This window comes from Diceros bicornis, chromosome 4 (genome assembly GCF_020826845.1).
Source record: "Diceros bicornis minor isolate mBicDic1 chromosome 4, mDicBic1.mat.cur, whole genome shotgun sequence".
NCBI classification, from domain to species: Eukaryota; Metazoa; Chordata; class Mammalia; order Perissodactyla; family Rhinocerotidae; genus Diceros; species Diceros bicornis.
This window is the reverse complement of record NC_080743.1, coordinates 83,904,011-83,931,010: the sequence shown is the minus strand read 5'-3', so window position 1 is coordinate 83,931,010 and position 27,000 is coordinate 83,904,011. Positions and strand designations below refer to the sequence as shown.

The 27,000-nt window shown below is 37.3% G+C and overlaps 1 protein-coding gene across 6 annotated transcripts in view; it reads left to right on the top strand.

Annotated features, from left to right (window-relative positions):
- The window catches only part of SMG7 (SMG7 nonsense mediated mRNA decay factor), an 81,616-nt gene that overhangs the window by 51,132 nt on the left and 3,484 nt on the right, over positions 1–27,000 (top strand). For 3 of the 6 annotated variants that reach the window (XM_058539898.1, XM_058539896.1, XM_058539901.1), the window contains 14 exons: positions 4,118–4,289; positions 5,491–5,562; positions 6,427–6,577; positions 6,937–7,072; positions 11,837–11,999; positions 12,321–12,477; positions 15,151–15,221; positions 16,443–16,503; positions 19,355–19,474; positions 20,373–20,799; positions 22,614–22,758; positions 23,240–23,622; positions 24,284–24,655; positions 25,382–25,531. In XM_058539898.1, coding sequence (XP_058395881.1) covers positions 4,118–4,289; positions 5,491–5,562; positions 6,427–6,577; positions 6,937–7,072; positions 11,837–11,999; positions 12,321–12,477; positions 15,151–15,221; positions 16,443–16,503; positions 19,355–19,474; positions 20,373–20,799; positions 22,614–22,758; positions 23,240–23,622; positions 24,284–24,655; positions 25,382–25,531 — 2,580 coding nt within the window. The remainder of the gene's footprint in view (positions 1–4,117; positions 4,290–5,490; positions 5,563–6,426; positions 6,578–6,936; positions 7,073–11,836; positions 12,000–12,320; positions 12,478–15,150; positions 15,222–16,442; positions 16,504–19,354; positions 19,475–20,372; positions 20,800–22,613; positions 22,759–23,239; positions 23,623–24,283; positions 24,656–25,381; positions 25,532–27,000) is intronic. The other 3 variants (XM_058539899.1, XM_058539902.1, XM_058539900.1) reach the window with 3 other exon arrangements.

The window sequence follows — 27,000 nt, the reverse complement described above, 5'->3', positions numbered from 1 at the left end:
AGCCCTCCTCTTTTTGCTGAGGAAGATTGGCCCTGAGCTAGCATGTGTGCCCATCTTCCTCTATTTTATATGTGGGACGCCTGCCATAGCATGGCTTGATAAGCAGTGCGCAGGTCTGCATCCGGGATCCGAACCTGCAAAACCTGGGCCGCAAAAGCAGAGCGCGCAAACTTAACCACTACACCACTGGGCCAGCCTCATGAAGATTTTTTTAAGAAGAGAAAATTGTATTATTGTTAAGTGAAAAATCATGATATAAAATTATGTATACTGTTTGACTCTGTGTGCTAATTGAGTGTTCTCAGCTCAGTGGGGTATTAACAAAAATGGTATCTTTTTTTTTCCCCCAATCACTTCTTTCAGCTATGCTTTTGTTGAATTCTAGATTCCCATCAAAACATCTTGGACAGATTCCATAGCATTCTGGTTGCTTTTAGGTTTTTGAAACATAATCCAGTTTTAAAACTCCAGTCTCCTTTCTGATTCAAATCTCATTTCCTTCCCCCATGTAGTAGAAACTAAAACTGTGAAGACAACTAAAGTAGGGAGGAGCAGTAGGGACTCGGTGCAGCTGGCCCTGGTAGAGGGATAGGGAAGGCATCTACTTCTGCAGTACATTTTTATAATAGCCATTATACAGATTGGTTTGTTCTCTTGAAAAATGATTCTTATTTTTTATGATGTGATGTACATGTGACACGTTTCCAAAGGTTTAATTGGACATTGATAAATCAAACAAATCTGTAAGGAAGTAAAGCAAGAATTATCATTTTTATTGAAGGGGCATGATATTTGTTAAAACATTTTATAAGTAAGTGAATAATAAATTCGGATGTCTCAAAATATTGTTTTATAAGGAAAAATAATATGGGTAATCTAATTTTGAAATTTATTTTTTGAAATATTTATAATCACTGATTTTTCCCCACCCGGATTTCACAGGCCTTGGTGGAACAGTTACAACAGTTGTAGAATGAGCATCAGTAACCTTGTTTTCAGATATCAACATTAATAGGACTTTTTACTTGCAGTTTTGTTTTTTCGGTTTGATAAGTGCAACAGTTAATGGTGTTGCTAACAATAATGTTGCATACATCTTTCTTTTTTTTTTTTTTTTTTTTTGGTGAGGAAGATCAGCCCTGAGCTAACATCTATTGCCAATCCTCCTCTTTTTTTTTTCCCCAAAGCTCCAGTAGATAGTTGTATGTCACAGTTGCACATCCTTCTAGTTGCTGTATGTGGGACGTGGCCTCAGCATGGCCGGAGAAGCGGTGCGTCAGTGCGCGCCTGGGATCCGAACCCGGGCCGCCAGTAGCGGAGTGTGCTCACTTAACCACTTGCGCCACGGGGCCAGGCCCTCATACATCTTTCTTGATTACATGCAGTGCAGATTAAGCCACCAGACTGAGGCAGTAGACCAAGTCCAGATCATTGTATGACCTGATAGGCTAAGATGAGTTTTGAATTTTAATCTTAAGTGTAGTTGCAAGCCATTGGAGAGTAGGCAAGGGAGTAACACGGTAAGATTTGCCTTTTTAAAAGATTACACTGGATATGGGTTAGCAGGGGTCAGGAATGGAAGCTAGTTAGGATGCTACTGTAGTAATGGAAAAAAATTGATGGATCTTTGAAGTATAGCCAATAGGACTTGATGATGGTTTGGACTGGATATGTGGAATCAGGGTAAGGGAAGAGTCAAAGATGACTTGAGTTATCTTAGTTCTCCATTCCTAGTGTAGGATGACACTAGGAATGGAGAACTGAGGAACAGTGAAATAGTGTAATACAGTTTTCACAGGATAATTGCCAGCTATAGTTCAACTTATGAAACGTCTGTTTCTCTTCTTTGGTTCCACCTTGTTTCTGCTTCTAAACCAATTGGAAACTCTCACCCAGAATCCTTGAGCCAGTAGGAACTTCTCTGGTATTGCCACCTATAACTCGTGGGTTCGGGCAAAAAGTTCCACATGATGTTCTAACCATGTTTGATTTACTTTTCATGAACGTTCTTTTTCCTTCTTGATAGATGTTCAGCTTTGCCTAGTTTTCCAGTCAGTTCTTTCAATACCTACTGAGCTCAATGCTTTATCCTCAGTCATGTTTCTTCTTGCCCTCTTCCACAATCATCTGTTTTTGTTTTTTTCCGTTTTTTGTTCCTTTCTTGTACTTCTTGACCTTTATATTCCCTGCCTCTAGCTATTCTGGGCATTAATTTGTTTACCCAATTTTATATTAGCAGATTTCTTGCCCATTACAAATGTAGAGGTATGAGTAAAGATGAAGTAGATCATTCCTATGCTTAGTGAGAAAGGGTGACGGAAGTTATATTCAGTTATGGAGGTGGTTTTTATCTTAGGAAAAAGGTGGGACATTTCAAATCCTTCTGACTTGGGTCCTCAGGGTGTCTTATTTTGTACTGTGAATTCTGCACGTGTCAGAAAGAGTGGTGATAGAATCAAGATATTTCTAATTCTGTAACCTTAGTCAGATCACTTGATATTTCTGTTACTTTGATGTCCTCAGCTGGAAAAATGGAGTTTTCTACCTATATATGGTGTATTGCTACTAGTTTAACACAAGGATAAAGTGAGACAAATCTATCAACCTAGGGAGTGAAGTTTATTATAAATGTAGCATATTGTGGTGGCTTATGCTGTCTATCATGCTTAATACCTCTCCCTTTCCTCTCTCACTCCCCCCTCCTCCTCGCTCCCCCTTTCTCTTCCCCTTTCTCCCTCTTCCCTTCCCCTCTCTCCCCCCTACTTTAGGTACCTGTCTTGCTCTTTTGGCCATGAGCTCTTTAAGGATGCAGATTTTCTTATTCTTCTCTGTGTCTCTATTGCTTACCATGGTATCTGATACAATAACCAAATATTTGAATGAATGTATTTGTAAGTAAATATTTGAATGAATGAGAGTAGAGTTGAAGAACTGTGTGGGGGCCAAGAATGAAACTTGAGGAACAGGGTGGGAGGAGAAAAGCCTTCGAATGGAGACAGAAAAGGAATGATGGGCGAGATAAAAAGAACTAGAAAAGCTCAGTGATCAGCCATAAGATCAGCTGTTTTAAATGCATTAGAGAGGTCCAATAAGACGATGACTGAAAAATGTCCATTGTATTTGCTTATCAGATAACTGGTTGCCATACTGACAACAGTTTCAGTAGAGTGGTGGTGGATGGTGGGATAGGAAGAGGGGGTTGTGTGGAAGCCGGATCATAATGGATTAAGGAGTGAATCAGAATTGGTAAAGCAGGTATGACACATGTGGACTCCTTTGAAGGAGTATGGTTGAGAATAAGAAGAGACATTAGAATGTTGCTAGAGGAGGAATCTAGGGTCAAGGAAGAGTGTTTTGGCTCTGGGTTGTTTTTTTTTTTTTAAACTCGTTTGTTTTCTGTGGGCAATACTTGATATTTAAGGCCACAGCAAAGAAGCATGAGAAGTTGAAAGTAGATAAAAGAGTGAGGGGATGACAGGCAGGAGGCAGAAAAGAATGAAATAGGCATGCTTAGGCAGAGGAATTAGCTCTGACCAGAAGGAGGAGCCTCTCATACTGTAAGGTTAGAGAAGAAAGGAGGAAAGAATGAGTGGCCTATGTGATGTCAAAAGTCCCTTCCAGATCTGTAATACCGTGAGATCTATTGCGTATGCAAAGACATGAACTGACCTTGGGCTTGAGAAAATACATCTCAAGAAACTCTTAAAGTCTGACAAATATGTTGGCTTGCATTTAAGTCAAATTTGTAACCAACCAATCTTAATGGTTTTTGTGTGTTTCTAAGAGGAACAGTAGATAGATAATTTCATGGAGTTGCTTGCTGAGTGTGTCTGAATATCCTATTCAGATAAAGTATTTTTTAAAAATGCTTGTGTTCCTTTTAGATGCACATCCTAGATTGCTCTAATAGTTGAGAATTCGAAAGAAATGATTTATAGTGAATGTTACTACTTATCCTACGAAAGGTTACCATATAATTTTCTTACAGTCCTCGCTCAGGTCTCAGCAGTATGTGGTATTAGGTACATATGTTAACGTATACAAACTTTACTGTTAGAGCACTTCTGACCTACCAGTTCTGACTTAATACTAAATCTTGCTCGTGTTTTCCTTTTAGTTATTACAAGAACTGTGTACAGTGTTTAATGTAGATTTACCGTGCCGTGTGAAGTCTTCCCAATTGGGAATTATCAGCAATAAACAGGCGCATACCAGCGCCATAGTGAAGCCACAGTCTAGCTCCTGTTCCTATATTTGCCAGCACTGCCTCGTCCACCTTGGAGACATTGGTGAGCCTTTGATGTGAAGGAATTGATAATACATTTATTCTTGTCTTTGGAGTAGTTACAGAAAGAAACTCTTTTCATTTAAACTGAGCATGCATACACAATGCAGATTGTCATAAGAAGAAACTGTAAAATGTATTTTAAGGAACTTAGATTTTTTTCAGTGTTTTGGGATTGGCAAAGGATCTTGAAGGAAGTAACTTTCATTAAGATTTAAATTTTATTCAGTCTTTATGCAGATGTAGACAAATAATAAACAGCAAAAATGTAATCAAAGCTAAATTTTTCAAAGTGACGCCGTAGTATTTTCTAAATTAAAAGTCCGTGCTCTTTTGGAATTGAGAGGTTTATAAATTACTCTTGAAGCTAGATTGCCTTCTTTCTTTCCTACTCGTGCATTACAAGCTTGTTTTTGTTTTCTTTTTACAGTTAAATTTGTATTTCTATTTTATATATTTTATCTGGGAATGCTATGTAACTTACTTGTTCTTGTTCATTCCTTTAAGGTGACCTTAAAAAGGTTGTAAAACAAATTAACTATTGGATTATGTTTTGACTGTCCTCAAATAACAAGGAATGGAGAACATTATTGCTTTAAGTTCAAAGATTTTAGGTACCATGATGTCTTAAATCATTGGCTCCATTAGGGATCACGTCAAAGTAAGCACCAAGTTCTGCAGGGAGATTCAATGAATAGTGTATTTAGGTTGTTTTTGCTTTCAATGTATTCTTTGCACACACATACTTAATATTGCAATAGGTATGAGGCATTTTTCAAGATCACTTTATAAGATATTGAAGAAATACATAATTTTCAGATCATATTGTATAGTGTTTTTTGTTTTGTTTTGTTTTTAAGTGCCATATAACTCACCCCTTCTTGTAGGCTGGCTCCAGGTCACCAGCATAGTCCATAGTGGGAGCTGGTGATGCATGACACTGGAGGACCTGAAAATGGGGGCTAGGTAAGCTTTAAAATTGGTTACATGCTGAATGTCCCAAATAGGGAAGGCCAGATGGACACTCCACACATAATCCTATAGTTAATTTGTCTTAAAGTATTTCCTGTCTTTAATGATCTTAAATTAATTTTAATGTGTTTATTATCTTTAGAATTTAAAACTATAGCTGTTTTGGAGATATTACCCTACTGGTGGTTTTATTTGTTTGTTTTTAAACTAAATTTTCCTTTTCCTCCTCTCAGCTCGATACAGAAATCAGACCAGCCAGGCAGAGTCCTACTATAGGCATGCAGCTCAACTTGTCCCCTCTAATGGTGAGTGGGCCTCTCATGTCAGCTTGTGGTTGACTAGGACACTTTATTCTTTATAGCAATATGGAAAATAACTCAAGGCTCTTCTCTCAAGTTTTATGGAAGCAAAAGATGTTGAGTTTTGGTATTGATTGTCATATTTTTCCTTTTAACTGTACATTCTATGTAACTGGAAATGAATTTTTTAAAAATAAGGTTACTGTTGTCAGTAAAGCAATATAAATAGAATATTCCCTAATGTGATCTAAAAATTCTTTCAACAACTCTGGCGTCCTTAATTACTTATAGAATAATTATCTCTTTAATTCCACCATTTCTCTCCCGAAAAATTATCTCTTATTACCTAAAAGATAGTGCTTTTGTATTTTGATGGCCCCCAAAATAGGTGTTAGCAGTGATTCTTGAATTAGAGAAATTACAGCAGGTGGTTGGTGATATGTGTCATTCTTGTTAAGCCATATTGAAATTCCTTTAGATTCTGAAAGGAGCTCCTTGAAAGCAGGGATGGCAGTGTTTCGTATTGTCTGTGGCTGCTTTCCCACTATAGTGGCAGATTTGGGTACTGGTGGTAGAGACTCTTGGCCCACAAAGCCAAAAATACTTACTCTCTAGCCCTTTCTGAAGTCTTATTTGAACTTACAGTGTGCTCTACCCTAATTATGTGACTTTTTAACCTAAATATAGTGTGTACCATCACTGAAGTGTGCTGTTTTATGTTATGTCCATTTGTAATGAGGTAGTCATGAGATTTACTTTATAAAATACTCCCCATTATTAATTTAAAGGTTTAAAAACTGATCATCTCTATTCTGATAGCAAGACTTTGTGCATCTTGGGTTACTTTAGAATCTTAACTTTCTCCTCTAGGTCAGCCTTACAATCAGTTGGCTATCTTAGCTTCTTCCAAGGGAGACCATCTGACCACAATTTTCTACTACTGCAGAAGCATTGCTGTGAAGTTCCCTTTCCCAGCTGCCTCCACTAATCTACAAAAAGCACTTTCTAAAGCACTGGAAAGGTAGGGTTGACTTTTCCAATAGGACTTTGTGTAACCTGGTAGCCTTCACCCCTCAAATTTGGGCATACAGGAAATAATGGCCAGTTACTTATGCTTGTCTTCTCTTCTTTTTGCCTAATTTTCTAAACATATAAATGTATCATAATAGTTTTGTGTGTAGTCGTCACTGAATTTTGACCCACCAGCATCTGATTTGTTCCCAGTAGAGGAGTACAGGCTGCTAAATACTAACTGCTGAATGTGTTGCAGTTGAAAAGCTAGTCATGTACAGAATCCTCTCCTTGTGTGTCAGGTGCTCAAATAATGTATTTTAGCCATTTTGCTGCCTAAGATTCATGGAAATTTTTCTTTCATTTCAGCCGGGATGAGGTGAAAACCAAATGGGGTGTTTCTGACTTTATCAAGGCCTTTATTAAATTCCACGGTCATGTGTACCTGAGTAAGAGCTTGGAAAAGTTGAGCCCTCTTCGAGAGAAATTGGAAGAACAGTTTAAGGTTAGATTTCAAAAATAGAGAATTTTTTGTCTTGTCTAAATCAGGAAGCATAAGATTTGGAGGAGGCTGACTCCCAGTTGTCATTTCTTAACTGTGAACTGTTGGTAAAAGTTAAATTTGAAATGTATGAAATTCTGGCATACAGCATCCCCTCAATTTAAGCTGAGGTACCGTCTATATAAAGAAATACAATAGCAGTGGTTTCACTAAGTAGCTGCCATTTGGCAGAAAGTATCGAAGTGAGAAAAAACAACTCCTCCTCCTTCCTTCTCAGACCAAGCACCTTTCTTTCTCAATTTTGAAAGTACTACTTTTGATGGTTTCTGTATTCTTAGATATAATTCTGTTACCTACTTTACAGATATCTCCATTCTGCAACTGAGCTCATTGTTCTTTTTTTTTTTTTTTTTTTTTCCCCCAAAGCCCCAGTAGATAGTTGTATGTCATAGCTGCACATCTTTCTAGTTGCTGTATGTGGGACGCGGCCTCAGCGTGGCCGGAGAAGTGGTGCGTAGGTGCGCACCCGGGATCCGAACCCGGGTCACCGGCAGTGGGGCACGCGCGCTTAACCGCCAAGCCACGGGGCCGGCCCATGAGCTCATTATTCTTATTGTGCTTTGATCCATCAGGGTTTATGGTAGTTTGAAGGAAAGGAGTGAAAATTTCATTCAACAGGATTTTTTTTTTTTTTTTTTTTTTCTGGTGAGAAAGATTGTCCCTGAGCTAACATCTGTGCCAGTCTTCCTCTATTTTGTATGTGAGTCGCCACCACAGTATGGCTTGATGAGTGGTGCAGGTCCGCGGCTGGGATCCAAACCCACAAACTTGGGCCGCTGAAGTGGAGCACGCGAACTTAACCACTATGCTGCTGGGCCGGCCCCAACAGGAATATTTTTTACTAATTTGTATAAGGAAATAAAATTAAGTAACCTTTGTTGTATTTATGTATATGAAAGTAATCTTTTATTAGTATATTAAATTAGCAGTTTAAATGTAACATAATATATAAAATATGGGAGGAGTCAAAATTAAGTGTTAACTTTATTTTTAATTCATTTATTCAACAAATATTTGACTGTTGTGTATTAGTCACTGTTTTAGTCACTGGAATCAACAGCAAAGAAGACAGTCTCAAAGAACATTTTATAATTCTTGGTTACTTCTGGGTATCTATACACTTGGGGAGTTGTCTATAACTGCTTTATAGTTTTATAAGTATTATAAAAGTCATATTCCAGAGACTGTAAAACTTAGACATTTAAGAGATATATATTAGCTAAATATAGTCAGTGTGAAATAGTTTTTACAGATAATCATTTTTTAGTTGATACTTTTTATGTGCAAGAGATTATACTACATAATTATAATAGAAATAGTTTGTTTTAAAATAAGCTTCTAGAGTCCCCTTCTGTTTTCTACTTCTCTTAGTGGCCTGTTTAAATTTAGCCCATGATTTATTAGAGGTGAAAAGAGCAACTAACTTTTTAATACCCGAGGCTATTCAAAGAAAGAGCAAGTCTAAATAGTTTCCTTATAAATTTTCAGATATATGAAGGATTCTTTAAAATAACGTAGCCTTGTCTTTCCTGAGGTCAGAACTAAAATTAAATCTTAAAATTTGAGTAGAGATCTGTAGGGGGTTGCTGAAGATTCTCTCTTTTGAGAGCTTAAAATTAACAGTTGGCTTGACAGTCATCTTTCTTGGATGGTTTAGGTGCAGTCCTGTTAATAGCAGGGGATTGGACTAGATGACCTCTTGAGACTACTTCCAGCTCTGATTCTACTGGGGAAGGGGGTATCTACCTTAATGAGATCTTGTATCTGTAACTTATTCTAGTCTAGAATCTAGTCGTTTTTGCATTTGGTTCAACCTCAAACACTAATATTCTCTTCAGATATCTATTTCTGTATGTGAAGTTCTGGTGGGTGTACGTAGGCAATTGCTAAAATACACTTCGAAGTATCATTTCAACACTCTCAAGTTAAACATAGTACGAGACAGATCTATTTTAACCCTTACTGAGTACTGAAATATCAGAAGAACATTGTTGGAGTGAAATTTTAGCATAGTTGAGTAACTATTCAAAAATGTTTCTAAAGCATCTGTAGATAATTAGTATCATCCACCTGTAAACTTTAGCATGTCTGTCTAACTAGCAATTTTTAGCTGCTAAGCAGAAACGTTTACCAGGTTGAGGTTCATTGAAAGATTTAAGGCCTGGGATTGAGTAATTGAGATGCAAGGTTTTTTATGTCTGTTAAATGTATGCTTTTTCTTAATGGTATTTAGTTCAGTATAGTCCTCAACTGCTGTTAAAAAAACATCTTTGAGTAACAGTATGTCAGTTTCAATTTGATTTTGTTCCTGGGGAGGCCCTCTACTCACTACAGTACAGTCTAAATTTTATGAAATTACAACTGAATGATTACACATTTACTTCTCAAGGTGTGGGTTGTTCCTTCACTAAGTATTGAGTACCTATTGTGTACCGTACACTTTTCTAGGCTCTTAGAGATACAGGGGAGAACAAGACAAAGTCTATGCCTTCATGAACTCATATCATCATTTGCTAGTACTAGGCTGCACTCATATGCATTAATACTTCTGTGCGTACACTAGAAAATCCTTTAAAGGGCTGTGATTCTGTTCGCTAGGATGTTGCCGTCTAAAATAAATGCCAGTGGATTTATAAATACAAGGGATACATTGCTATATTATGCTCGTAAGAAAAAATGCTTTTTGAAAAATACAACTTAATATTCTCATTTTATGCCAATATTATACATTTCTGTAGATGGTCAGCTTATCTAGAAGGTTGGGTGTACAGATTGAAAGAGAAATTCTGTGGGAGAATTCTGGAGAAAAAATAGGATTTCAGGACTTACTAAGGAAAGGAAGGAAAAATGCTTGATGCCTTTGGAAAAGCAGTAAGCATTCTAGATGTATATACTGGAATGGCAGATGGCAAGGAGGCTGAGAGATATGATAGGGAGAGTAGAGTTAAAGTGGGGTGGAATTGTGTTTATCTCCAATGATAATGTGAAAGATCTTGCTAATAAAATCATAGAACTTATTCTGGATATTTCAGATTCTTTTTTATGTGTGTGTGTGTGTGTGTGTGTGTGTGTGTGAGGAAGATTAGCCCTGAGCTACCATCCGTTGCCAATCCTCCTCTTTTCGCTGAGGAAGATTGGCCCTGGGCTAACGTTCGTGCCTGTCTTCCTCTACTTTATGTGGGACGCTGCCACATCATGGCTTGATAAGCAGTGCGTCGGTCCACACCGGGGATCTGAACCTGCGAACCCTGGGCCACTGAAGCGGAGTGTGTGAACCTAACCACTACGCCACTGGGCCGGCCTCCTCAGATTTTTTAACTATGTAAATAGAAAAAAAAAAAATCTCAGATTGAGCTGGACAAACGCAGCTCTAAATTTCTGGGATGGTAGGATCTTTTGTCACTGCTGGTGGAACTGTATGTAAGGTTATCTATTTCCCACCGTAAAGCTAGTGACAGTGAATCCCCACCATCTCAAAATTTTCTCTGGGGAAGGAGGGAGGTTGGCTATGGCTAAAGTATAGGGTGAAGCCAGGATATCATCTCTAAGTAGCTGTCAACTTTGTTAGGAACTTGTGTTTGAAAAGTATTTTATATGGGAGTTATCTGAAACAACTGCAGATATTAAGGCAAAAGGGTGATTAAGTTGAGGCCACCAGCTCAGAGCATGTAGGTGAAGTCTTTCTTACAGTGCTATTTAGCAGGTCACTATAAACACATAGTTATTAAGTAAAAGAAATTTGATGATGAAGATCATGCATGTACTTTTTTTTTTTTTTTTTTGTGAGGAAGATCAGCCCTGAGCTAACATCCATGCTAATCCTCCTCTTTTTGCTGAGGAAGACCAGCTCTGAGCTAACATCTATTGCCAGTCCTCCTCCTTTTTTTCCCCAAAGCCCCAGTAGATAGTTGTATGTCATAGTTGCACATCCTTCTAGTTGCTGTATGTGGGACGCGGCCTCAGCATAGCCGGACAAGCGGTGCATCGTGCGCGCTCAGGATCCGAACCCGGGCCGCCAGTAGCAAAGCGCATGCACTTAACTGCTAAGCCACGAGGCTGGGCCCCATGTACTTTTCTAATAGGGGAAAATGTCAGTGTAATAATTTGTAGAAGTGCCTATAGCACATGTTAGCGATTGCTTTAATAGATCATTTACCCTGTGTTCCAGAGTATGTTCTTGCTATATACCTCAATTATAAATAAGTTTAAGTGTGTCAAGCCTTTGAAGGAGTAAATTTTATGACAAATTTTGGAAGTCATACATTATGTACCAAGAGTTCAAAAATGTATTTTTTGAGTTTTTTGTTTGGTCTCAATTTAATATTTTAGTGGATATGCATCTCTTATAAAACAGTTTCTAGTGGATCAAGATGTATAAATTTGTTGATGGACCCCCAAAACTTTTTTTCTCAAATCATATTAAAAAAATATGTAGTTTTCTCAGGGAAAAAAAGTATTGTGAAAAACAGCTCAAACAGCTTTGTGGTGTCTGGGTTAATTCCTTTCAAGGCAGAGAGTCAGCGTGAGAAACATCAGACCACATCATACTTGACTAAAATACTGGAATTAAGAGTGGAACAGTTTACTTATCTGTAATTCTACTGTTACCTATGTGGCTCTAAATACAGACTGTTAGTTTAATTCTTGTGGTGAAGATGGCTCCTGTTCTTGTGATAATATATGCAGTATTCCTGTCTTCTCTTACAGAGGCTGCTATTCCAAAAAGCTTTCAACTCGCAGCAGTTAGTTCATGTCACTGTCATTAACCTGTTTCAACTTCATCACCTTCGTGACTTTAGCAATGAGACGGAACAGCATAGTTACAGCCAAGATGAGCAGCTGTGTTGGACACAGTTGCTGGCCCTCTTTAGTGAGTATTAAATCATTTAACTTTCTGTGACATCTTTGGAAAGCATAATCTTAGGCATTTTTATCATTGTAACAAAGCATTAGTGACATATAAAAAAAGTGTCCTGAACCCTAAGTTCTATCCTTTTATCCGCTTACACCCCCTTAGCAACTCTATCTGTAACATTTTTAACACAGGAAAGAAAATGCCTTTTTAGAAAGAAGCTGTAAAGTATTTAAGTGTTAAGTAAGATACAGCAGAAGGCTCATAATGATATTTTAATTTGGACTGGTATATAGTTTCAAATATCTTATGCTTTCTGAATACATTTTTTTCTTGAAGTGTCTTTTCTTGGCATCCTGTGCAAGTGTCCTCTCCAGAACAAGTCTCAGGAAGAGTCCTACAATGCCTATCCCCTTCCTGCAGTCAAGGTCTCCATGGACTGGCTGAGACTGAGACCCAGGGTCTTTCAGGAGGCAGTGGTGGATGAAAGACAGTAGTAAGTGTCTTAGAATTTCATGTTAGCTTGCGTGCTTTGTTTGATATTCATAAAAGTGTAGAAACTGCCTTCTAAAACACAACATTTGAACAATGGAAGACTTTGTATTTTCCACCTACTCTCTGGAAATTGAACTGAAGACTCTTTGTATGCTTTTCATTTGTTTGAATTCTTCAAATGAGGCACAGTCTTAAGGATTTCTGACTCCCTGTGTGCTCCCCCTATTCCTGGTTGCCATCCTGGGGAAAAGACATTTTTCACATTTCAAAATGAAATTGAAGTAAAACCAGTTTGTTTCTTATGCATTACAGTGTGCCCCAATTTTCTGTTCAGGAGTTAAGGGAAGAGATTTTTACTTCTTCTGTTACTCTATACACAAGCTATTTGTTATTACCTTACAGTAACACCCAATTTGAGTTATATTTGCTTGTTTTAAGCATAGAAGATTGGTAGTTATTTTGGCTCTCACCATTTTCTCTGTAATCTCTAATAAGAATAATTCTGACAGTTCTTAGGAACTATTGATTTTACAATGACAAATGAAAGCTTTCAGTTTACCTTTGATTATAGAAATAGATACTTCCTTTGCAGTGAGTTGCAATGAGTAGGAAGTTCATCCTCTGCGTATTTTGATGGTGGATATTGGTAGAATCTCGCTGAAATTTCTGCTTTGTAGCCCAGCATCTATGCATTGACCAAGGTCACAACCTAGAAAATGGCCTAGCCACATTTAAGACCCTATGCTTTGTAATTCTCTTTCCTTTTTTTCCTCAAACCTAACTATAAGCTCCTTCATTTTTGACGTCATGAATAGAGTTTAGCAACATAGTACAGCATACTACACGTCTCCTTTTCATGTCAGTGTAGCAATTAGTAATACGTATTTTTAGACATTGCTTCCTTGCAACATTTTTATTTCTTAACCCAGAGGCTACACAGTTTTCCTTTCCTTGTATACTTTAGAACCCAAACTTGTGTTTGGTTCAATAAGCTGTATCGGTAATGCTATGAAAAAATTCTGTTTTATATTTGCTTATAGAGTTTTCATATTTATGGGCAGGGATTAATATTTTTGTTTTGTTTTGTTGTTCCTGTATAGTGACCCTTTTGGCCCATTCTCTGCTTTCCCATTTCTTATCATGGCAAAGGATATTCAGCCAGAAGGAATAGTTTTATTTGTGAACTTTTTTTCCTCTTTTCTTCCCTATCATTTACTGTACCCCCTTCCTCCTATCAGATTTATCAAGATCTTTAGAATTATGCCCTTACAGTTATTTCATTCTGTCTTAAATTATGTTACTACTCATTTTAAAGTCTATTATAGGGTATTTCTCTAAAATTGGAGATTTTATTTATATGTCTGATACCTTAAAGTAATAATCTTCGTTTATATCTTTTAAATAATGGGAAAAAAAATCCCTCTTCCCTTTGTGAACTCAAGATTTTACATATATTCAAATAATCTTGAGATTCGTGCTTCTGGACTTTTTCAATTTCTAGAACTTGTTTTTTCCTACACTTTTTTGAGAGCATGTTATCTACGATAAGAAATATATGAAGTAGTGACGTATGTTCTTCCTTTGTAGAAAGCAGAGTTAGACTTAAGTAACCCAAAGTAGGGTAAAGCAATGTATCATTAAGTCTTCTACTCATGCTCTTTTTCTGCAATCTGTTTTCTTGAAATCTCATATTTGTTGCATAAAAACGTTGTTTTAGTCTAATATTCTTTTTTAGATTATTAACCTTCTTTTTCAGCTGTCTCATAATTTGTTACATCTCCAAAGGCTTGCAGCAGACATTTGTTCTTCAATGTTTGTTTCCTTTTGTATTGTTTATATATATATATATACACATTTATTTTTTTAAGTAGCATATTCCATATTTCAAAGTGTACAACTGTCAGAAATAGTTGTCTACCTCGTTTTTTCCCATGATTGTGATTATTTGCATGCAATTTCTCTGTCCTGGGCACCTCACCACAGGCTTATTTTTTTAACCACACTTTTCACCAACATTAGTTGTTATATGGTCCAAGAAAAGCTTACTGTTACCTTAAGTAGAACATGATTATTTTAAATATTTTAAATTAAATATTAAAAATATTTTTTAATATTTCGTAAGCTTTTACAAAATTTGACTATGTATTAGGAACCACGTTAGAGGTAAGGATATTGTAAGAGTGTGTGGACTATTTAGTGTCATAAAGAAAAAGGCATTTTCATCACCTTGGACAGAGGATGTGATTTGACTGTGATGTAACCATACCCTGTCACAGTTTTAAGAACTAACAGTCAGGTCCACAACTGATCACATAAGTGAAAGCTCTATAAAAACATAATATGTTGTTTCTCTGGTCAAAGTTTTCTCAGTAAATATCAATTTTCTGTGTTTAATACTGACAAATTATAATTATTTTCACTAGTTGTTAAATTAGGAGCTTGGGAAATAATCTGCAGTAGTAAGTCTCTCTCATGGAAATTTGACCCTTCTGGTGTATCTTTTTATCTAGACATCTTTGAAAATATGTTTTAGGAAATCATACAGCCGTTAAAATGCTGAAGCAAGGGAAAAATACATAAAGTTAGGATCCTATAGATAACATTTTCATGGCTTGTTAGTGTTCTGGTTTCTCTTGTGTAAAAATAAAGTCTGAACCATCTGTTTAATTTACAGCATTTGGCCCTGGCTAATTTCTCTTCTAAATAGTTTTCATCCCCATGAAGAGGATCTTTCAAGTACTAATGGTAAGGGCTACCTTGACGTTGTATTGTTGACATTGTTCTCCATCACTAATAGTGGGCTTAAGGCCAGAGAAAAACAAGTTTTTGTTGTGAAGTGTTTGACTTTAAGTTCAGTGTCTCCGAGGTCACTTTGAACTCTACACTGACCAAATGGGTGGACGTAGAGGTCATGTTCGTCCAGTTCTTTCAGCAGCTTGTTCTCCTGTTTAGCTACGTTTGAATAGGAGTCCAGAGAGTGCAATACCTTCAAATTCTTTCCGTCTTTTTCCCTTCCTCCTCATTCTTACTATTTTTTTTTAAAAGGAACTAATGTGAACAACATTACTCTGTCAAAGTAATACCTGCTTATCATATAGAACGTTTGAGACATACAAACATAAGGAACATAAGTCACCCGTAGTTCTCTCATACAGAGATACTTTGTGCCGTTCACATCTTAGTGTATTTCCTTTCGGCCTTTTTCTTATGTATACGTATACACACCTACATGTGACTGGTATCAGATACAGCTTTGTACCTGCTTTTTAAATTTAACATGATATTGTTAGGATTTTTCTTTGTCATATAAACATTTTGAAACATGATATTACCGGCTGCATAATATTCTGTCCTATGGCTGTGCCGTAATTTATTTAATCATTGTCCATTTGCTTTAAAATTTTCTCCATTATAAATAATCTTGCACTAAACAATCTCTGGTTGACTCCTTTCTGATTATTTTCCTTCCATTAGATCAGTGCTAAAGTCAAGCATTAATTTGCAAATGAATCACCTGGGATCTTGTTAAAATGCAGTTTATGATTCAGTAGGTTTGGGATAGTGCCCAGAATTCTGCAGTTCTTACAGGCTCCCAGGTGATGTTAATGTTGTTATTCGATACTTTGAATAACAGAGACCTAAACATTGGGATTACTGGATCTGAGGCTGTGAATTTTTAAGACTGCTGGGGAGAAAAGTCTATCGTAGCCCTCCTCCTCAGCAATGAGTAGTAGATGAATATTAGGGCAATGCCTAGGGCCCAGAGGCAAAATGGAGGATTTAACAGGTAAGTTATTTGTATCAGGATTACTATAAAGAAGAACAGAGAACTATAAGCATTATAGATCGTTTCTTTCTGTATAGAAGATATTTATTTTTTCTTTTTTTTTTTTTAGTGGGCAGTATTCTGCTGAACAACAGTATTTTAATTAAAATGCTTACAAATCTTGATTTTTACTTCTCCAGCTACACCACTTCCGGAGGAGTTTGAGTTACAAGGGTTCTTGGCTTTGAGACCTTCTTTCAGGTGGGTGGCAGCTGAAGGAGGTTTGTTTTATTGCCAGTGATTGCAGTATTCAAGTTAACAGGAATCAGGCTTGGGTATAGAGGAACGTTTAATCTATCCCAGTTTTGTCTTATTTTCCTAACAGCAACTAATAGTGCAAGTTTTTTTGATGTGAAATTGATTTATATATGTTGTACCTTTAATTCCTGTGTAATACAATACTAAGTGCTTACAAGTATGGAGGAAAGGAAAAAAAATTGCTTCCCCCAAGTGATATTTATTCAGTGAATTCTACCTTTTATACTTTTCTTGAAATTAGAGAGAAAGTCTCAAAAATGGGGACCAAATGTAAACCAAAGGATATTGCTTGATATTTTTCCTATCAATGCTAATGATAAAGCAATCAAGTTTTCCAATCATCCTTTGTCTCTTTTTTTTTCCTTTTTTAGAGAAATAACTTCTTACTCCTTTTCAAGTCTAACCTTTTCATCTGGATCCATGATCCCATCCCTTCCTACCTCCCCAAGAACCTTGCTCCATCTGTTACCCTCTCTCTGCATTGTATTTCCAGTATCTTTTTATTTTTTTGACAACCAATTACTTCCTTTTAGTCTAGTAACATTCAAGTATACCCTATTCTTTTAAAAAAGTAAAATTCACAACCCTGTCTTTCTCTTCATCATCAAACTTCTTAAAAGAGTAGTGTGGGCTAACCTTACTGACTCTGCTTCACTCAGTCGTTTCTTAGCTTACTGCACATTTAATCATCAGTGCTTTCCTAGTTACCAAATGCCATTGACTTCTTTGTAGTTTTCATCTGTTTAATTTTCTTTAGCATTGAGTCTGTTGATTCCCTTCTTTCGTGAAACCTTCTTTTCCTTAGCTCTTCTCTTATCCTTGGATAACACTCAATCTCTCACTCTTTCTTTTGTGCCAGAACCCTCGGAATATTGATTGATATTCTCCAGGGTTCTCTCCTTGCCCTTTCCTTCCCACTTGCTCCATTCTCTTGGTGATCAAATCCATCCCTTTGTCTTGAGCTTTCGTCTCATGGATAGGAAGTCCAAAATTTTCACTTCTGACTTCTTTGGGAGTTTGGACTCATATTTCTAACAATCTGATCTCCCTTATGCATTTCAAACTTTAACATGACCAAAAATGAGCTTATATTTTCTTATTTGGTCAGCAAAAAAATGATCTTCTTTCTTTGTCTCTGTGCCATTATCTACCTACATGAACAAGTTAGAAATCTGAAAAATCCTTATTTCTGTTAATTTTTCTCACCAAGTCTTTGTAATTCTGTGTCCAAAGTGCATCTTAGATCTAACTCCTTTCACCTATTTCCCCATAGTTCAGGCTTTTATTACCATTTACCTGGAGTATAAAAAAGCTTCCTAATCAACCTCTCTATTTATAGTCCCTCTCCTTCTAATAGTCCATTTCTACCCTGCTTCCACAGTTATATATAGATATATATTTTTTGTGTATGAGAAAGGTTAGCCCTGAGCTAACATCTGTTGCCAATCCTCTTTTTGCTGAGAAAGATTGGCCCTGGGCTAACATCTGTGTCCATCTTCCTCTACTTTATACGGGATGCCGCCACAGCATGGCTTGATAAGTGGTGCATCAGTCCGCGCCGGGGATCCGAACCTGCAAACCCCAGGCCACCCAATCAGAGCACACGAATTTAACCGCCATGCCACCAGGCCGGCCCCACAGTTATATTTTTAAAGTATAGACCTGATGATGTCCCATTACTAATACAATTTACCCATCTCCAGTTGCTCCAATATCTTTTTTAGGTTCATGTCCAAAGGCTTAGTTTTTCAGCCATATTTTCTGTCACTATCTAGTACTTAGTCTTTCAGCCATGTTTTCTGCCACTTTCAACCCCTGCCATCTCAATACTAATACATACTGTACATTCACTATGTCTTATTCTTGAATAGCTCTGGATTTTTATTCCTCCGAAACTTTGTTCATGCTATACCTAGAACGTTCACTTTTCCTCTTCTGCTCTTCCCTTACCAACCTGTAAGCACTTAGCCATACCTGTCTAAGTTCCAGCTCAGGTATCATTTGCTCTGTGAAACCTTTTCAGAGCTTATCAGAAGGAACTAACCCTCCTTTTACTATGCTATCTTATTCTTTTATTGGTTTTTATTATAATACTTGTCAGATTAAATCATAATTATTTGTTCCTTAAGGTAGGGACTATTTCTCATTTATCTGTGTACTTAGTGTCTAGCTACTGCCTGGCAATTTTTAGATTCTTTTGGAAAAAAATGGATACAGTATATTGAATTTAAGGTGAAGAAATTTGAGAAATCCTTATTTTTTTCAGGTTGATTTACCTTTCTAGTTTCAATGAGTTTTTTGGTCTATATACTTTCTGATATTTACACATTTTTCTGATTTAGATTGGGCCTCCCTAAAGTGGATAGATTAATACTTTTTATTAGAATATATATTTATTAGAATATATATAGAATATAAATATTAATACTATTTATTAGAATAGGCATCTCAGAGACCCTTAACATTGCCATGGTCATTTCAAGCAAATTACTTAGAATGCAAGGTAAATGTTAATGAAAACTTTATTCTTACAAGAAAAGAATCTTTCCTAATAAAAGGTTGTGATTTATTTGAGCTCCTCAATTAGAAAGTGAAATATAAGTAAAAAATATGTTAATATAGTGAATTTGTATATTGTCTTTAGGAGCATACTTTCAAACAAATGCAGTTGATGACATGAAGTAGCTGGCATGTTTGGAAAAATCTGAAGCCATTGCAGTTAATTAGGTGAATTTGGTTGCCTGGAAAATATCTAGCAGTTTAATTTTCTGTAATTTGGTTATATCAATTTTAGGAACTTGGATTTTTCCAAAGGCCACCAGGGTATTACAGGAGACAAAGAGGGTCAGCAACGACAAATACGACAGCAGCGCTTGATCTCTATAGGCAAGTGGATCGCCGATAATCAGCCAAGGTATTCCTTATCAAATACATGTGCACACCCCCCATGTGTTTTAGGCTTTGGTATAATGCTTATTAATTATAAACTCTTTTCTCAAATGTTGGTGACACAATGTCAAATTATCACCCTAAGTATACTCGTAAATCTCTATTCGTCCCATAACACAGCCTCTTGTAGAGGAATTGGCCTTGTCTCCCTTGTTTATCATGAGCTTCTGCTCTAGTTTATAAACATCTCTGTAAATCTAACTAAATTGTATGTTCACAGTTAGGGTGATTTGTATTGACAGGGGCACAGTGGGCAGTTTCAGTCAGGACAGACCAGGATGTTGCTAGTGGCTAGTTAAAGACAGAGCAGATATGGTAATTGGTGTAGAGGAACGGGCACAGGTTTTAGAGTCAGATAGGTTTGAATTCAGTTTCTAGTTCTGCCACTTCCCCAAATTTGTGTCCTTGGGATCTTCTTAATTGATTATAATCTTTCCAAAGTCAGTAATTATATCGTATTCATTCTTGTATTCAAGTTTCTATCATACTATAAGCACTTAAATGGTTGCATGCGTGAATGAACTTACTACCTCTGAGCTTCAGTTTTCACACCTATAAAATAAGAATTATAGATAGCTAATTCAAGGACCTAGTCTAGTGCCTTGTGCTTAAAACATGCTCAGTAAATGTAGCTGTAATTATTAGAAAACATTAGAATATGTTGTGGTGATGTTAAGTGTGATAATGAGCATCTGAGTTTCTACATAACTACTTTTCGTATTACCTGAATCCACATTGTTACGCCTTGCCATTTCCAAGTTTTTAGGGCTGGGATTGTATTGACTGTTGGATCCATACACTTCAATTGTTATTGTTTTTTAGATTTGTGTTTTTCATATATGGATTTATTTTTACTTTTTTAGGCTGATTCAGTGTGAAAATGAGGTAGGGAAATTGTTGTTTATCACAGAAATCCCAGAGTTAATACTGGAAGATCCCAGTGAAGCCAAAGAGAACCTCATTCTGCAAGAAACATCCATGATAGAGTCACTGGCTGTGGATGGGAACCCAGGGCTGAAATCAGTGCTGTCTACGGGCCGAAATCTAAGCAACAGCTGTGACACAGGAGAGAAACCAGTGGTCACCTTCAAAGAGAACATTAAGCCACGAGAAGTAAACAGAGACCAAGGAAGAAGTTTTCCTCCCAAAGAGGTGAGAAGGGACTATAGCAAAGGAATAACTGTAACTAAGAATGATGGCAAGAAGGACACCACCAAGAGGAAAACAGACACCAAGAAATGCACCTTAGAAAAGTTACAGGAAACAGGAAAGCAGAATGTGGCAGTGCAGGTAAGCTGTATTTGAACTATAAAGCAGGTAGAGGAAGGCTCACACAAAAGGCAAGATTTTTCATTTTGTTCCTAAAGCCTTGAGAATTTCTATTCTGGAAGCTTGAATGCATTCTTTGAATGCTGCATAGTAAGGTCATGTAAAGAGTTATGGTAGATGGTTATTTCATCAACTCTTGGGAATTATAATATGAATGAAAAAAATCTCAACTTGATTTGACATTTTTGTCAGTTCTTTCCAATTTAAGTGGTTTGAAGTGACCAGTTTAGAGCTGTCAGTTCCACAAAGAATTTGTATATTTTTTGGAAGGTATAATTGCCATTTGTAAATGTTATAGTAGGAAATTTGGGGTCTTTTATAGATCCAGTAGAACCAGGAGTCTCTTAAGGCTTATATGATTTTTTTTTTTCAGATTCACTATACAAAATAAAATATTATTCTTGGAAAAAGATGAGGCTATTTTCTTTGACCTTTATACCTGTCCCAACCAGTAGCACTGGTTATCACTTCAGTATTCTAGCTCATGGGAATTTGTAAAGCAAGAACCCAAGTCTCTTACTGGGAAGAGAAAAGATAAACACTGCTTGGTTATTTGTGGCTTTTTTTTTTAAATCTTTTCAGTGAGATAAAATGATTTCATATACTCTGTGCTGGTTTTAATAATACCATTAATGTTTGAATAAATACCTAAGGAACCATTTGATTTGTTAACACAATTTGGCAAATGTATTTGTTTGCAATAGGCATGCAAACCTTAAATTATTGAAGGCTGCTTGCAAATAAATAGTACTTTCAATGTATTTTCCTCACAGGGTTTTTTGGGGGGAAAGGGAGAAATAAGAACATAATAGTTTATTTAAGATTAATAGTAGGGGGGGAAACAAAGAGAGAAAAACATGATAGAAATTGAGAAAAGGCACAGAGGCAGAGATGGGGAAAGGCAAAGAAAAGACCACATGAACAATAAAGCTGAAGGGCCAGTGTGGTAGGGATAAAGAGTCCAGCATTTCCTGCCTGCTCTGCCTCCATTCTCTGTAACTGCCTCCCAACAAGGTCCAGACTGAAAATAAAATCTTTCTGATCTCTCATCCCTCTTAAATCTGCTTATAGATGATTAAAGAAAGGCTGACAGTAATCAGTATATCACCACCCTCTGTACCTCTTCCCAAGTTTCCTATAAATGCTTTCTATTTTCTCTCATTTTATTCGTTTTGAGCAGTGCATATGGCCCCTACTTCTCTCTCGCTCCATATGTAGGATCTCAGGGCCTGTTCCTTAATGCTAAACGTATCCTTATCTATTCTGAAGGGTGGTAGGGTTGCAGGGTGGAGGGTGGATGCCTGACTGCTACACTTAAGGCTGCCTGGATGAAATTAACCTGAGGGCGAAAGTATCTCACCTGTGTGTTACTAGTCATTATTTATTCATAATTCATGTATGTTATTTAATAAATTAGACTATAAAGGGCTCTGGAGCCCATAACAGGTGGCTTAAGATGATAGGCAGGTATTTTTAACCTGTTGGCATCAGGTGTCTCATTTGTAAAACAAATGAACTCTCATGTCCTTTGTATTTTTATAGTTTTGTAAAAGAAAAATAATTATACTAGTAAAACTAAGCCCTTATATCTTTTATTGACAATTAAATAATTCGTTTTGATTTTTCCCATTTTTAATTTAGGTGAATTTAAATATCTTCAGAATATACTTTTTTTTTTTGACATAATGGGGTTTTAAATTCTTAGAGTAGGTGCTTCTTTCTGACACAGTTGAATTTCAGATTATTATAGATAGTTTTACTTCTGTTGGTCATAGGTAAAATCTCAGACAGAACTAAGAAAGACCCCGGTGTCCGAAGCCAGGAAAACACCTGTAACTCAAACCCCAAGTCAAGCAAGTAACTCCCAGTTCATCCCCATTCATCACCCTGGAGCCTTCCCTCCTCTTCCCAGCCGGCCAGGTAAATATTTGTTTTGTTATTTCTTTTATTTAATCCCATCTGTGTAGGAGTTTCTATTCACTCATTGAGTAATTTATACTCTATCATAGTGACATTACTAAACCATAATGTTAAAAGGTAAAAGGAAGTTCTCTTTTCCCTAATGCTTATGAAATTATTTTTGAACTCTTTCTCTGTAGTTTATATACAAGAGCATGTTTGTTATCATGAAGGAAATCCTATCACTAAACATGGCATTTAAGAAACCACCTTTAGAACACTCCAGTTTCTTCAGTGGGTAGAAGTAGCAGCCAATAGTCTATATTTAATCTTTGAAGTCGAGTTAAAAATTGACACTTGATCCATCTTACCTGATGGAGTTGGTCCCTGCCTTTTATAATTTATTGAAGACCTCTTCCCTACCCCACCACAAAATAACTTATTTTTGCCTTTCTTTAGCTAAGTTTCTTTGGAACTAAAGCTATGTTCTTCTGTTTTGAAGGGTTCCCGCCCCCAACATATGTTATCCCCCCTCCTGTGGCATTTTCTATGGGCTCAGGTTACACCTTCCCAGCTGGTGTTTCTGTCCCAGGAACCTTTCTTCAGCCTACAGCTCACTCTCCAGCAGGAAACCAGGTGCAAGCTGGGAAACAGTCCCACATTCCTTACAGCCAGCAACGGCCCTCTGGACCAGGGCCAATGAACCAGGGACCTCAACAACCACAGCCACCTTCCCAGCAACCTCTCACATCTTTACCAGCTCAGCCAACAGCACAGTCTACAAGCCAGTTGCAGGTTCAAGCCCTAGCTCAGCAACAGCAGTCCCCTACAAAAGCCGTGCCGGCTTTGGGGAAAAGCCCTCCTCACCACTCTGGATTCCAGCAGGTAAGTTACAGTTGTGGGTACTGTTCAGCTCCAGTAAGGACGATGGGAAGACTAAAATAAGGAGGGGGGAAATTATTCAGTGTTTGGTTAATTAAAAATATTAGTTAGGCTTTCAGATACTTCTTGCTTAGGTTTGTAATGATTATGGGAATACAAAAGTATTGTCTTTGCTGTTTAGGAAAGTTCAAATGTTTTCCTTTTTACTTTTGTAAAGGATAATAGATCTTAACTATCATTCCTTGCTGCTACTACTTGTCTGCTTTATAGAAAAGTATTTTCTGTAAATAATTCTCTCCTATTTGAACATAAACTACAGAAGAGAAATAGAATCATAATTTTGATGAGGTGTTAGGATAGATATGACACCAATCTTAAATACTGTCATCCCCCACGGCACTTGAAGCAGGAGGGAGAAACTCTCTCTCTCTCATTCATTAAACCTCTTAAATAATTGAATTGAAAGAGAATATGAGTTCGATGCCCATAATCTATTCTCAGAAAGCTCTGTGTATTGAACACCTAAAGGGTAAAAGAACCTGCTGCATTGCCTAGAGGTTTGTTGGTTGTAAAATCTCTCAAGTTCATTCTGTGATTCTGATTACTGAGTGTAAGTAACATTTCATTTTATCCTCATCTTGATGACAGGCATCTCTTTTTTTAGTATCAACAGGCAGATGCCTCCAAACAGCTGTGGAATCCCCCTCAGGTTCAAGGCCCATTAGGGAAAATCATGCCTGTGAAACAGCCCTACTACCTTCAGACCCAAGACCCCATAAAACTGTTCGAGCCGTCATTGCAACCTCCTGTAATGCAGCAACAGCCTCTAGAGAAAAAAATGAAGCCTTTTCCCATGGAGCCATATAACCATAATCCCTCAGAAGTCAAGGTCCCAGAATTCTATTGGGATTCTTCCTACAGCATGGCTGATAACAGAGCTGTAATGGCACAGCAAGCAAATATGGATCGCAGGGGCAAACGGTCACCAGGAGTCTTCCGTCCAGAGCAGGATCCTGTACCCAGGATGCCATTTGAGGTATGTGTCCGTTCCTTTGAATTTCCCAAGTAAATGTTTATAGAGGTCATTCTGATTCATTAGTGCTACAGAATGCTGCTGAATAATGAGTGCAGCTCTTGGTCTCCTCTTCACAATTGTACAGTATGTTTGCTTTGAGGGAGCTGAAGAATTCTGTTACTGATTTTGAACTGTGGTGGTCTGGCAGAGAAATCGTGCAGAAATCTCTAACACAGCATGTTAGAGAATTCTGAGACAAAGCTCCTCGCTGTTGGGCTGAATCATCTAAGTTTAAAAATAGGTTTACCACGTGTTTATACAAATTGCTTTCTGAGAGGAACAAAGTCAGCCAGTTAGTTATCTTTGATAGTGGAGTTCCCCTTCTTTGCCTTTTCATGAGAAACAGGTGTGTTTATAACTGAAAAAGAACTGTTTCTCTGTTAGCACAAGACATGCTAATCACTTTGCTCCATTGCATTGTTTTACTCACTAGGCACATTAACCTTCTGTGTTCTGCTTTATGTTTGTCAGTATTTTTGCTTCTTTCTCTTGTCTTGATCTTTCACTACCGTTGTCCTTGCTTTGCTTTTGTGTCTCAGAGCCTTTTCCTCTTTAATAGTACTGGCTCGCTATTAATAGCTTCTTCCTTCTTGACTTTAGTTGCCTTCAGTCCCTCTAATCATGTTACTACTCCTTTGTGTTTTATCATCCCTTATTGCATCTCACTGTGATCCTTTCTGTCATTAGGACCCCAAGAGCTCCCCTCTGCTTCCTCCGGACCTGTTAAAGAGTCTGGCTGCCTTGGAGGAAGAGGAAGAGCTGATTTTTTCTAACCCTCCTGATCTTTACCCAGCTTTGCTGGGGCCTCTCGCCTCTCTTCCTGGACGAAGCCTCTTTGTATGTATTTGACATAATTCTTCTTGTTCTAACCCCAGCTTCTGTACTAAGATTTTATAGTACTTGGTGATTGCTTTTTTCTGGGGCTTTCCTTTACAGAATTGTAAAACTTATTTCTTGATTGCCCAAACTAACCTTCAAATGATAGTAGAACATGACAAAACATTTCTGACTCCATAGTTCCTCCACATCTTAGAGTCATGGCTTTGTTATACGTGTTATCCAGAAAGCATCCTGCAGGGCTGGTCACACACAAGATGTGATGCTGGCAAAGTAACTTACTTTTCAGGTGACACTTCCATCTGGACCCAGGAATTTCAAATGTCATTTAATCTTGCTTAGAAGCAGTGAGATTTTTTTTTCCTCATGTATTCAAAATATGAAATGAAGTATGTTCTAGTTTTTTTTTTTTACTGACGTTATTGAACAGTACATGGCTCTTTTCTATTTGGTTAACCAAGAGCCCTGATCTAAATTCAGAGCCAGATTCATAAACAGAATGAGTGAAAATGAAGAGGATTCTATTTATAAACATTGTTGGAGTGCCATAAATGAGTGAATACAGAGATAAATAACTAGGATGACATAAAATAAAGTCTAAGAATTAATGAGTGGTCTCGTTTAAAAATAATCTTCTAGAACCCAGTCTGCATTTCCAAGGATGTCATTCTCTACACTTATCAATGTTTACATTATATTTTACTAAGGTGAGGGAGTATAAAAAAGATGGGAAGAAAGATGTGTGCTATGAGGTTTTTTTCCCTCCTCCCTTCACTCCATCTTAATAAAACATAAAACAGTTCTGAGTTTTACTTTCTTGCTGTGTCTTTCCCATAAACATGGGGCAAGAAAGCATTCATAACATTAAAATGCATTGATTTTAGTATTATGAGAAATAAAAGCTTATTAATGACACTCATGACAGGAGCTGCCATCCCTGGCACTTGAAGTTCCCTTAAGAATTTGCCCGGGTGAGTGGCCATAGAGACATCCCACTTTTTCCCCCAAGCTGGCAGAAATAAAAGATCCCCTAGAAATGTGAACAACAGTAGTGCCACGACAGCGCCCCGGGGGTTGGGGAAAGCCCAGCTGCAATCCTGTTGCCTCTATGTTTGCCTTTCTGCTGCTTTTCTGTTGAGGTGGCTTAAGGGACTAGGGGGAGTGCCTCTCTGTCCACTTATTTCCTACCCCATTAGTTCCTGTTGTGCTTTCCCCTTCCACTGGAAATGAAGCTGATGGTAGAACAGGGGGCCGGGGGGCTTTAGAGTGGGGTTTTTTTTTTTTCATGTTTAAAAAAACATTGACTGTAACCCTTCCTATATTTAACATTGTTAATGATATAATGTGTGTGAAAATGCCTTGCATGTAGTAGATGTTTAATAAATGCTTTGTTGACCACCTGTTCAATGCCAGGGAGCATCAGAGAGTCAGCTTTTTTTTTTCCTAATAACTTTCTTAGGGCCAGTAAA